We start from the raw sequence: 14,292 nt of genomic DNA on the forward strand, positions 1-14,292 counted from the left end.
AGATTTTTCAGTAGTGTGCTATACAGTACTGATTCCAAAAAAAAAAAACAGTTGTACAAAATTTACCCCAGAATGTCAATAGCTGTGTAAACAGACAGTGATTCTTTATTTAACTTTTGTTTCAGATTTCATCACCTGATATTTTCCATTAATGAATACTTCTAGAAGTAACCAATATAGTAATAATCCATCTTTAAGAAGATGATTCCAATGGATTGATTAATTCTATAATGGTTACTTTAAAGCTAAGTATATATATTACATTTTAGTGGTTGTAAATAATATATTATATGTGTGTTAACAATTAACTATAATACTACCTGTGTGGGGGAAAGCAAGACTAGTTACTATACTTGGAATCCTTAAACTGAAGATCTCAAAGTATTTTATGTTATCAAAAAAGATATCTTAAAAAGTCAAAATCTCGAAGGAACAGAATTTACGAGCCACAGATTCTGATCAGCAGCGTAATAAATTAATTTAGCATCTTTAAAATCATCTTTACTTTAAAATTTCCAGTTTAAAAAATCAGTTATGAACATAGATACCAAAATGTATAATACTTATAAGCACAACAGTATAACCCAGGTGATTTCATTACTTATCATTTATAGTTGGTAATCAACACAAATAAGTATTTAAAAACCATGTCTACAAACACATGATGCCTTTAAAAATATGATTCATATAAGGTTCTTTTCATGGACAATACAACAGGTGCGATCCACTTTCTTTTCCTTTTTCACTTGAGCATAGTATATGTATAAAGGAAAAAGCTACACTCTACCTTTCTTTATTTTACCATAATATAGAATATGACTGACAGGAGCAATTCAGAATTTATTTGCAAATACTGCTCTCTCTCCTCTATAATCTTCATGAGATTCTTCAGTTCTCTCAAAACTAGGTTTGCATCTTCTCCTTTCTCTTTTCTTATTGAGTTCAGCTTATTTCCCATGATAAAAAAAAAAACAAACCTCCCCTAGTTGTAAAGAAATTTATAAAAGCTACGGATATTTCTTTTTCCAGTTCACTTTTCCCTTGGTTCTCTGGTACCCAGCACCACATTCAGAAAATTGGACTGGGAGTTTGTTTTGTTTTGTTTTGTTTTAATCTAAGAAACCATTGATCCATGTTAAGAAGATTAAGCCACATATATATAAACTTCTTTAGCCCAGGCACATAAAAAAATCACCTTTTCATGAAATGTAACTGCTAAAGCTTCATTAAAATTTAAATCATTTATTAGGGTAAATGTCTGTTATATTAGCTGATTTAGTTTGCTACTACTGACATTAAATAATGTGCTCTATTAAATTAAAATTCCAACAATTTTCTCTTTACTATTATTTGATTTTATATTAATCCTTTTTTAAAAATAACACTGATTCAGCAGTTCAGTTCAGTCGCTCAGTCGTGTCCAACTCTTTGCAACTCCATGGACTGCAGCACGCCAGGCTTTCCTGTCCATCACCAACTCGCAGAGCTTGCTCAAACTCATGTCCATTGAGTCAGTGATGCCATCCAACCATCTCATCCTCTGTCGTCCCCTTCTCCTCCCGCCTTCAATCTTTCCCAGCATCAGGGTCTTCTCCAATGAGTCGGTTCTTCGCATCAGGTGGCAAAAGTATTGCAGTTTCAGCTTCAGTATCAGTCCTTCCAATGAATATTCAGGACTGACTTCCTTTAGGATTGACTGGTTTGATCTCCTTGCAGTCCAAGGGACTCTCAAGAGTCTTCTCCAACACCACAGTTCAAAAGCATCAATTCTTCGGCACTCAGCTTTCTTTAGAATCCAACTCTCACATCCATACATGACTACTGGAAAAACCACAGCTTTGACTAGATGGACTTTTGTTGGTAAAGTAACGTCTCAGCTTTTTAATGTGCTGTCTAGGTTGGTCATAGCTTTTCTGTCAAGGAGCAAGTGTCTTTTAATTTCATGGCTGCAGTCACCATCTGCAGTGATTCTGGAGCCCAAAAAAATAAAGCCTCTCACTGTTTCCCTGTTTCCCCATCAATTTGCCATGAAGTGATGGGACCAGATGCCATGATCTTAGTTTTCTGAATGTTGAGTTTTAAGCCAGGTTTTTCACTCTCCTCTTTCACTTTCATCAAGAGGCTCTTTAGTTCTTCTTCACTTTCTGCCATAAGGGTGGTGTCATCTGCATATCTGAGGTTATTGATGTTTCTCCCAGCAATCTTGATTGAGGCTTGTGCTTCATCCATTTCACATGATGTACTCTGCATATAAGTTAAATAAGCAGGGTGACCATATACAGCCTTGATGTACTCTTTTTCCTATTTGGAACCAGTCTGTTGTTCCATGTCCAGTTCTAACTGTTGCTTCTTGACCTGCACACAGATTTCTCAGGAGGTAGGTCAGGTGGTCTGATTCCGGTCTCTTTAAGAATTTTCCACAGTTTGCTGTGATCCACACAGTCAAAGGCTTTGGCGTAGTCAATAAAGCAAAAGTAGATGTTTTTCTGGAACTCTCTCCTTTTTTTGATGATCCAGTGGATGCTGGCAATTTGATCTCTGTGTCGTACCTAGAATTACTAGTTCTTAATGACTTCATGCACGTGTGCTCACTCACACAGTTGTAATAGAATGTAAAACTAGCATAAACTGCTCTCTAGAAATTTAATTTCTCCGTAATTATATCATCATCTTGTCAAACAGCCAATATAAAATACATTCACTTAAATATAAAGCAAAAATCTGTAAGGTCTCTAAACATGAAGAATGATAGATAAGTGAAAGGACTACACTTGTTCGCTTTGTTATTGTTGTTCAGTCACTCAGTCATGTCTGACTCTGTGAGCCCACAGACTGCAGCATGCCAGTCTTCCCTGTCCTTCACTATCTCCCAGAGTTTGCTCAAACTTTTGTCCATTGAGTCAGTGATGCCATTCAACCATCTCACCCTCTGTCACCCCTTTCTCTTCCTGCCCTCAATTTTTCCCGGCATCAGGGTCTTTTCCAATAAGCTGGCTCTTTGAATCAGTTGTCTAAAGTTTTGGAGCTTCAGCTTGAGCATCAGTCCTCCCAAAGAACATTCAGGGTTGATTTCCTTTAGGACTGACTGGTTTGATCTCCTTGCTGTCCAAGGGACTCTCAAGAGTCTTCTCCAGCCCTACAGTTCAAAAGTGTCAGTCTTCAGCACTCAGCCTTCTTTATGGTCTGACTCTCTCATCCATAAATGACTACTGGAAAAACCATAGCTTTGACTATATGGACCTTTGGCAAAGTCCATTTAGAAAATTCTTACAAACAGAATAAAAATAGACTCTTTGGACACCCTCAAAGCTTCAAATTCTCCAAAAGCAGAGACCTGGGATTATCAAAAGAATCCACAGAGTAGCTAAGAAAAATCTCAGTGTAAAATAAGCCTAAAACAGTTTTATATTTACAACACTAATCAGTTTAAAAATGAGACACTGGGGCAAGTAAGCATTTTAGAAGGAAAAAAATCAATTCTGAGTTATCCAAAAACAAATCCTAAAGGTTAGGCATTAGACATTTCCTCAAATGAGTCAGAATTGACTTATCAAGAATCTTACCCACAAAAATCCCTGTTACCTAGCACTTCTTCATACCTAGAAGCAATTAAAATGTTTTTAGTGATGATCACAGACTTTTACAGCATCCTAAAGTGACTTCTAAATAATTTTTTTAATTCTAAGTATATTTAGAACTTTAACCCTGTTCTAATTCTTTTCTAATAGGCCATCTACAAACACATATTAAAAATGATTATATAAAATATGATTATACTTTCTGAGTCTTCTGCCTCAAAAAAGATTTTCAGCACAAAAAACAAGCTAAAAATATTACTTAAAATATAATCTCACTTTCAATTTTTTTTCATTAGCCTTATATAAAAATAAGGCCACATGTGGTAATAAGAGTATGAGTAATTTATCTTTGCCAAGTTCATATTTGGCATTAATAATAAGGAACCCATACCCCATTTTCCTTATTATTAACATCTTACAATCACAGAGCACAAATAACTCATTAAAATGTATAATAGGTCTGACCCTCAGCTTCAGCGCACCGGGAGTCGGCGCTCCTCCGTGAGAATGGGGTGAAAAAGTTTGTTTTGCGGGGAAGACGGCACCTCGGCGCCCAGACAATGCTCCCACAGCACCTCTGCCGCAGCTGGCCATTCTTTTTCTTCGGTTTCCCTGTCACTGCCCCAGGGCACGAAAGAGCTCTGCTGTCTGGACTGAAAAATGGGGGGCTTACCTGCAAGTGCGAGAGAGGGGCATCCAAAACTGGCTGGAAGTTGGTGCCAGTCCCAAATTTTTAATGTATAATGGACCTGAATAGATATTTCCCCAATGATATACAAATGACCAATAAGCACATGAAATGATATTCAACATCGTCAGTGATCATAGAAATGCAAAGCAAAACCACAAGATACCATTATACATCCGCTAAAGTGGCTACAGCTGGAAATAATGATAACAGCAAGTGTTGGTGAGCATCTGAAGACACTGGAACCCTCACACATCGCTGGTGGAAACGAAAAACAGGACTATCGCTGTGTAAAACAGTCTGACAGCTTCCCAAAAAGTTAAAAATAGTGCTATCGTTGTCACCCAGCAGTTCCACTCCAAGGTGAAGCCAAAGACACATCCACACAAAACACTGTACACAAATGTTCATAGAGGCATTATCCATAATAGTCAAAAAGTGAAAACAACGTGCGAGTCTATCTCCTGATGAAAGGATACACAAAATGTGATCTTATATCCATATCGTAATAGAGAGGAATAAAGTGCTGATTCACAATAAAACATGGATGAATCCTAACAACATCATGCTAACTGAAAAAATGTACAGAATCGCATGATTCTGTTAATATAAAATGTCCAGAACAGGCTATAGAACCAGAGGTAGATTAATGTCCTTTTAGGATGAGAAGTTGGGAGAAGAGGAGAATGAGAACAGACAAATACACAGAAACAGAAGTAGATTAATGTCTTTTTAGGATGAGAGGGTAGGGAAAAGCAGAGTGCTAGCTCTTGGCTGTGGAGTTTCTTACTGACATGATGAAAACACACTCAAATAAATTATTGTGGTAGTTGTACAGCTCTGTGAATATACTAAGGCCCACTGAATTGTATAGTGTACAACTGTACACTATAAATTGTACACTATAAATGGGTGAATTTGTAGCATGCAAATTATCTCAATAAAGTTTTTAATATCATCAGTATGAAAAATTTGACCTCCAGGCATCCACCTCCCCACCTTAACTAGCCCTACAACTACACCTCTCTAACCACTACACAAACTCACAAACTGGACATTTAGTTTGGAAACTGTCAGTCTGAACCCAGGTTGGGCATGGAGAGACACTAGGTGGGCAGATCAGGAGTAGGAGAGCTGGTACACAAGAGTGAAACCAGGGGAAATTCTATACACTGAAAAGAATGATACACAGATTTTTCCTCCATTTCTTTCTTCCACTTAATAACCACCAAAGAGGAAACTGGCAGATCACTCCTTGTAGAACTCAAGAAACAAAGAGAAAACACCTATAGACTGTAATATTTCCCCAGTTGCCAATGAAAGATTCAGCTCATCTCCTCGCTCTACAGTAAGGTTTCCCCAAGACCAATACTTGTATTTGAGTGCTACTCAGCATCTCCAAATGGATGTCTAATGGGCATGCCAATTTTAACGTTATCTAAAACCAAACTCCTCGCCTTTCTCAAATTTACTCCACTTGCGTTCTTGCCCACACTGAGTAAACAGCAGCATCATTCCCCAAAGGCTCAAGCCAAAATCTTTGGCATTATCCTTTGTTCCCTTTCTTTTTCTCTCACAAGCCAGGTCCAGTGAGTCTGCAAACCCTACTGGTTCTATCTTCTAAAAACACATACAAAGTCTGACCACCTCCTTTACCACTGCTGCTGCTGCTGCTAAGTCACTTCAGTCGTGTCCGACTCTGTGCCCACCAGGCTCCGCCATCCCTGGGATTCTCCAGGCAAGAACACTGGAGTGGGTTGCCGTTTCCTTCTCCAATGCATGAAAGTGAAAAGTAAAAGTGAAGTCGCCCGGTCATGTCCGACTCTTAGAGACCCCATGGACTGCAGCCCAGCAGGCTCCTCCGTCCACGGGATTCTCCAGGCAAGAGTACTGGAGTGGGTTGTCATTGCCTTCTCCCTCTACTTTGGTCTAAAACACCACAATCTCTAATTATTTTAATAGTTTCCTAAGCGGCCTCTTACAATCTGTCTTCCAAAGAGCATACAGACAAATCAGAGGGGACACGTCACTCCTCTCCTCAAAACTGCCCAATGTCTTAATATCTCAGAAAGAAAGCCAAAGTTCTTACAAAATTCCAAAAGACCTTCAAGACTCTATAACATCTACGTACCATTCAATATACCCTACTAATCTCCTCTCTTGTTCAATACATTTCAACCACAATGGCCTACTTGCTGTTTCTCATACTTTTCAAGCACATTCACATCTCGTGGCCTTTATACTTTCTATTCCCATGTCTCCTGCATTGGTAGGAAGATTCTTTACCACTAAGCCAACAGGAAAGCCCTCCACTGAATTTTTTTATTGGAACTGCTTTAACCCATAATACAATTTAGTGAGGATTCATATCTGTACACTAAGTGTTTCCAAAATGTTTCACCATTTTCTCTTAAGACTCTCAGTTACAATTCATAATTTTTAATGTACTTGTTATTAGCTGTATATCGATTTTGTCATTGTGGTAACAAAAACATTTTTAGTATCTTATTCTCTGATTGGAGAAGGAAATGGCAACCCACTCCAGTGTTCTTGCCTGGAGAATCCCAGGGACGGGGGAGCCTGGTGGGCTGCCATCTATGGGGTCGCACAGGGTCGGACACGACTAAAGCGACGCACCAGCAACAGCATTCTCTGATTATTGCTGGTATGTAAGATGTAAACATAATTATTATATATATTTTCTTCTTGACCTTCTTATTGAATGTTCTTACTGGCGTCAATAATTTCAAAGTTTATTTTCTTGACTATTTAGGGTTATTACCATATTATCTAAAAATAAGAATCATACCTCTTTCTTTCCAAAAATTGCAATTCTTATTGTTGTTCTTACTTTTATATATTTTTGGCTAAAATTCTTGGCACAATGTTAAATGACAGAAGTGAGTTTAAAAAGAGTACCTTCAGCATTTTATCATTAAATACTCTTTATAAATGTTTATTTACCTTATAAGAATTATAAATTATGTTTAATAGTGCTTTATTTTTGAAATAATTTCCCACAAAGAAAAAGAAAATCCTTTTTTAAAATTAACAAATAAGTTAGATATCTCTCAAGATTAAAGGGGTTATCAGTATCATTTACCCATAAAAATCACGTTTTTTTTATTCTTAAATTAATGCTTCTCTCCAATCTAAAGTCTAACTTGAAAAACATTTCACAAAACTAAGCAGCTACACAGGATTCAAACACTCAAAATTAGAATTTAATATTAGGTATACAAATCTTTTATACAAATCTTTTCCTGCGTTGCTTCCCCAACCCTGTAATGTTAACAGTTACCTTCAAACTTTCCAAATTTTTCAGGACAATTAATTGTTTTAAATGAGTATTTTTTAATTAGGAGCAAAATAAAATGTACTCAGATACAAAAGTTTTTTAAGGAAGCCAATATTCAATATAAATAAATGTCAAAATATTGTTTTATTGCAGAGAAAAACTTTCTCTGACCTTAAATTACCTACTGGACAACATACATATGCTATAAAAAAATGAAAAAATATACCTCAAACTCTTTTCTAAGACGTTCCTCTCGTTGAGTACTAAATTCAAGTTCACTTGTTTGTCGCCGTAAAAGGTCAGAGCACTCCGTGTGTTCAGCTTCTAATTTTTCTACTTTCTTGTGCATATTTTGTACAGCATCATCTTGCTCCTGGAAAATAGTTCATTTCTGCATCATTAAAGTTTATAAGCCAACAATGACTAAAATTCAATGAGCAACTAAACCTGTACTTCAACCATCATAATAGGTTCATTTATATAAGCAAGAGAGGTCTAGATATTATTCAGTGATGTTTCAGAATATACATGTATTTTCAAAGCACTACTGGAGTTTTATAATTAATACATGTTACAACTGAAAATGTATATAGCTTACTATAATGTTTGCTAGTTCAACTGACCTCTGAGAATATTTACATAAAGTTCAACTGTCATATACTAGGTTTTCCCTTCTCATTAAAATTTTATTTAAATATTTAGTAAAACAAATGTATATTTCTCCTTTGTGGGATAAGGAATGATTAGCTTGAATACCTAATAATGACCCTTGAGAGATTTTTATGTGAGTTCACACTTTCTATGCTTACAGCTTTTAAAGTTGCAACCACTAGATGGCTGTATTTCATTTTCTCTTCAGTTTTCAAGATTTTAAATCTTCGCTGTACTACCGAAAACAAATAGCATCAAGTAGTTCTATTTAAATCTCTCAATCTTCTTTTCCACCTAAACTCAGAAATCAGTTTACTTTTATAGAAGTTCAAATATAAAGTTAACACATATGTCAAAGATATTTCCACAGTAAGTAATCTAGATTCATCATTCTCACTTAAGGTCTTTGACAAAGTCCTATTTACCATTTTTGCCTCACCAGCATCATCTTATTCAGGAACATACACATGTAGATTACACACAAATATACATTTTTCCACGTATTCCCAGCCACTCAAAAGTTGTCATCAGAGTCTGAGTGAGAATGTTGCAAGCACCAAATATAATTCTCTATAAAAGAGTCTAAGTTTGGAAAGGACCTGGCAGCACAGTCCACAATCAAAGAGTGAAGAACAAAATTTAAATTCCTTCTCTTCACATTCCCTCATGTATAATTTATAATTCATATTCATATGAACTCTTAAGAATTATTTTCTTCAGGTAATGGAAATTCCTTAATATACAGAAGTTCATCTACTTATATGTTTTCAATCTTTAAGCTATCATAGATAAGAACAAAGCTGGGTACCACCCCAAGAGTGTGCCAACACTGTCTACAACCAACAGAAGCACTCACAGTTTTTATCATGACTCTCCGGATTCAGAAACAAATGGTATGATGAATACCGTTATGTAATCTGATTACATCATAAGAGTACTTTCATATATGAAAGCATGTTTAAGACCGTTAAGCATACACAAGTATCAGACACCATTATTTTCTATATGATAGGACCTTCTCGTTTAAGGAATCAATGGTATTAATTCAAAGCCACTGTTAAATTACATGCCTTCTTCATTTACAGATACATAATCTCCAACTTTCAACCCTCTACTTAGACTAGTGTGTATACATTAAAAAGAATAAAGAGCAATTCACAAAGCTAATTACAAAGTAATACAAGTAACTTGAAATTTTAAAAAAGTCTATAACTAGGAAAACTTATCTCATAGTGGATGGCAGTTATTTCAAGCACTATTAAATCAAGTAAAAGCTGTTAAAATACTCAGTAAGTCTCACAGGATTTATTTATCAGATGACTTGTGATTCCCATTCTATTGATAAATAATATAGAAAGAATACAATCATTCCAAATACTACACTAATGGATTCCCATCACTCCATGTGAGTTTGAATTTAATCCTATAAAAAAGAACTGGAAAATGAACTGCTGATCAGTTAGCACTTTCACTTTATGATGCTTGACTTATATTAAATATCACTTAACAGACAGCTTTCAAATAAAAGTCTTTCAAAATGTAGATGAAATTCTGACCTAAAAATCAGTTTTAATGCAGAAGTTGTCATCACAAATTTGATATGATAATTACTATACATTATTGGATGTAGATATACCTACACAGTTTTTTCTGAAAAAAAAGTTTTCCTCAGTATAGTGTAGTTTTCAGGAATTCTATTCACATTCTAGTCACATAATTATGTAAGAAACTTATATTATAGAATTAAGCTAACAGGTTACATTAATTAAAATTACCTTGATTAGTTTCCTAATGTTAGACTCACTTGGCATTTCTTACATAAAGGCTTTTTATATTTTATCTTTTTTTCTATTTTGCTATATTCAGTTGGCTGATTTTATATAATATTTTTGCACCTATATTCATGAGTGAGATTGACTATAATTATCTTTTCTTGTATCCTTGTCAGTTTAGTGTCAGGATTATTAGTTTGGTATGTTATCAAGATAACATACTTATCTTTCTTATTCTCTGGTAGAGTTTAAAGAAGACTGAAATTATTTGCTCCCTGACTGTTTCTTTCTGTTCATTCATGGAGCAATATAAGCCTGGGATTTTGACAATGACTCAATCTAGTTTTCTGCTTCCTTCATCTTCGTTAGTTGGGGAAGGTAGGAAGGTTTTATCTGTTTCAAATATCCACCAGATAATCCTACAGCAAAGATCATGGTTGAAGCTAATACTGAAAAGCTTCCAGTAAGTTTTTTAGTCCCTCACTCTTAAACACAAGAAAACGTGATATTTTAAAAATTCCCCAACATAAAAGATGAGTTCTAAATCAAACAGGGAGGACAAAAAACATTCCCTAAGAGGAATATATACAAAGAGAAGAAAACTTCAGAATATCTTCAGAGAACATAAATAGTTCCAGAAAGGCAGAGTAAGGACCACCACAAATTCTTTCCGCCATTACAGCTACAAGAACACTGGCAAGGACTTCCTTGGTGGTGCAGTGGGTAAGAATCTACCTGTCAGTGCAGGAGACATGGGTTCAATCCCTAGTCTGGGAAGATTCCACACGCTGCGGAGCAACTAAGCTGCTGCGCCACAACTACTGAGCCAACACTCTATCTTGATCTATCAAGATCAAATTTTTTCATGACTAGAAATTAACCAAAGGCTTACAATTTACCTAACAAGCATTTTATCTATATAAAATCATCTGAATCTCAGTAAGAACAGCAAGTTTTGTGGCATTTAAACTTGCCCCAATTCCACACTCCCTTCCTCCAACTCTTGATGGCCCTGAAAATCAATAGTCTTACTATAACAGCCAAGACATGGAAATAACCTTAATGTCTATCAGTGGATAAACAGATTAAAAAATATGGTATACAGCAGACAGATGCATGTGTGTATATATTATATATACCGTTGGCTCTGGAACAACATGGGTATGTGTTTCAACTGCATCGGTCCACTTCTACGTAATTTTTTTCAATAAATACTTTGGATAATTTTTTGGAGATTTGTGACAATTTGAAAAACCTCACAAACTGCATAGCCTAGAAATATTTTTTAAAAAATTTTAAGTTAGGTATGTTAAGAATGCATAAAACAGATGTAGGTTCTAGTCCATTTTATCATTTACCACTATAAAATATACATAAATCTATTATTAAAAATTAAAATTTATCAAAACTTAGGCACATACAGACTGTACATGGCCTCACATTCCAAAGAAATGTAAACATAAAGATGCAATGTTATAACTCCATAAAATTAACTGTAATCATAGTATATGACTGTAATAATTTTGTATCCACCTCCTGTTGCTTTGCTCAAGTGAGCTCAAATGTTACAAGTATCTGCTTAAAACTGGCATGATGCTAGTCATCTCCACATGAGCAATTCATCTTTCCAGTAACTTTCATATTGCAGCAAAAAGTGATTGATCAATCTCTCTCTCTCTCTCAGTTCTCACTTTTTTCACCGTTTACTGCAATACTGTAAACCCTGAATAACACCACGGGACCCATATAAAGTATGACTACTGATGTTGGAAGTGCTCCCTAGAAGCAAAGAAAAATCATGACATAACAAGAAAAAGTTGAACTGCTTGATAGGTACCACAGCTTCAGGTCTATAGCTGTGACTGCCTGCCATTTCAAGATGAATGAATCTAGTGTAGGGACCATTATAAAAGAAAAAGAAATCAGTGATGCCATGGCCGCAGCTACAAGAGCAGGTGTGAAAACTTTGCACTTCTGGCGATATATCTTTTTTATCTTATACTGAAAAGGCAGCTTTTAGGTGGGTGCAGCATTGCTCTAAGAAAGCCATACCTATAGACTCTAACATGATTAGAAAAAAAAGCGAAGTTACTGTATGACTACTTAAAGCAAAAGGAAGGTGAAGGACCTAAAGCTGGAGAGTTTAATGCCAGCAAACAATGGTTTGATAATTTTAAAAAGAAGTTTGGCTTTAAAAAATGCAAAGAAAACAGGAAAAGCAATTTCTGACAACTGAGAGGCAGCAGATCAGTTCCCAGATTCCTTTAAGAAAATCACAGAGGACTAAGACATGGCACAAATGAACCTATCTACAAAACAGAAACAGACTCACAAACACAGAGAACAGACTTGTTGCTAAGGAGGAGGCGGGAAGGTGAAGATGGACTGGGAGTCTGGGGTTGCTAGACAGAAACTATTGCATTTAGAATGGATAAACAACCTTCTATTATATAGCACAAGAAACTACTACTATATTCAATCTCCTAGGATAAACCATAATGGAAAAGAATATTTTTTAAATGTATATATATTTTTAAAATCACTTTTAAATGATTTTAAGTTACTTTGTTGTACAGAAGAAATTAGCACAACGTTGTAAATCAGCTATAATTCAATTTAAAAAAAAGAAAATCACTGAGCAGAAAGGATATCTGCCTGAACAGGTTTTTAATGCAGACCAAAATGCCTTATTCTAGAAAAAAATACCTTAATGACATTTATTCATAAGGAAGAGAAGCAAGCATATAGGGTTTAAGGCAGGAAGAAATAGACTAACTCTATTGTTCTGTGCAAATGAAGTTGGATTTATGATTAGTTCTGCCCTTTTCTATAAAGCTGCTAACCCTTGAGCTGAAAGTCCCTTGGCTGTACAAGGGACAAGAAGGCCTAACAAGAAGGCCTAAACAACAAGAATACGTTTTCTGGATTGTGTCCATAGATGCTTTGTCCTTAAAGTCAGGAAATATCTTGCCAATAAGCGACTGCCTTTTGAAGTTCTCTTGTCATTGAACAAGCCGCCCCTGGCCATCCACAACCCCATATGTTTAACACTCAGTTCAGTCCAGTCGCTGAATTGTGTCCAACTCTTCATGACTCCATAGACTGCAGGACGCCATGCCTCCCTGTCCATCACCAACTCCTGGAAATTACTCAAACTCATGTCCATTGAGTAGGTGATGCCACCCAACCATCTCATCCTCTGTCGTCCCCTTCTCCTCCCACCTTCAATCTTTCCCAGCATCAGGGTCTTTTCCAGGGAGTCAGTTCTTCACATCAGGTGGCCAAAGGACTGGAGTTTCAGCTTCAACATCAGTCCTTCCAATGAACACCCAGGACTGAGCTCCTTTAGGATGGACTGGCTGGATCTCCTTGCAGTCCAAGGGACTCTCAAGAGTCCTCTCCAATGCCACAGTTCAAAAGCATGAATTCCTCAGCACTCACTTTTCATATACTCCAACTCTCACATCCATACATGACTACTGGAAAAACCATAGCCTTGACTAGATGGACCTTTGTTGGCAAAGGAATGGCTCTGCTTTTTAATATGCTGTCTAGGTTGGTCATAACTTTACTTCCAAGGAGTAAGCGTCTTTTAATTTCATGGCTGTAGTCTCCATCTGCAGTGATTTTGGAGCCCAAAATAATAAAGTCTGTCACTGTTTCCACTGTTTCTGCATCTATTTGCCATGAACTGATGGGACCTGATGCCATGATCTTAGTTTTCTGAATGTGGAAAGGTCTGAAAGATGTGGTCCACTGGAGAAGGGAATGGCAAACCACCCTCAGTATTCTTGCCTTGAGAACCCCATGCGCAGTACGAAAGGCAAAATGATAGGACACTGAAAGATGAACTCCCCAGGCCAGAAGGTTTCCATTATGCTAGTGGAGATCAGTGGAGAAATAACTCCAGAAAGAATGGCGAGATGGGGCCAAAGCAAAAACACCACCCAGTTGTGGATGGGACTGGTGATAGAAGCAAGGTTTGATGCTGTACAGAGCAATACTGCATAGGAACCTGGAATGTTAGGTCCATGAATCAAGGCAAATTGGAAGTGGTCAAACAGGAGATGGCAAGAGTGAACATCAACATTCTAAGAATCAGTGAACTAAGATGGACTGGAATGGGTGAATTTAACTCAGATGACCATTATATCTACTACTGGAGGCAGGAATCCCTTAGAAGAAATGGAGTAGCCATCACAGTCAACAAAAGAGTCCAAAATGCAGTACTTGGATGCAATCTCAAAAACGACAGAATGATCTCTGTTCGTTCCCAAGGCAAACCATTCAATATCACAGTAATCC

At 36.5% G+C, this 14,292-nt stretch overlaps 1 protein-coding gene across 1 annotated transcript in view; it reads right to left on the reverse strand.

Annotated features, from left to right (window-relative positions):
* CCDC171 (coiled-coil domain containing 171) overlaps nucleotides 1-14,292 on the reverse strand; it is a 321,044-nt gene that overhangs the window by 268,435 nt on the left and 38,317 nt on the right. Inside the window, exon 6 of the mRNA XM_052645254.1 lies at nucleotides 7,791-7,937. Coding sequence (XP_052501214.1) covers nucleotides 7,791-7,937 — 147 coding nt within the window. The remainder of the gene's footprint in view (nucleotides 1-7,790; nucleotides 7,938-14,292) is intronic.

This window comes from Budorcas taxicolor, chromosome 8, assembly GCF_023091745.1.
Source record: "Budorcas taxicolor isolate Tak-1 chromosome 8, Takin1.1, whole genome shotgun sequence".
NCBI classification, from domain to species: domain Eukaryota; kingdom Metazoa; phylum Chordata; class Mammalia; order Artiodactyla; family Bovidae; genus Budorcas; species Budorcas taxicolor.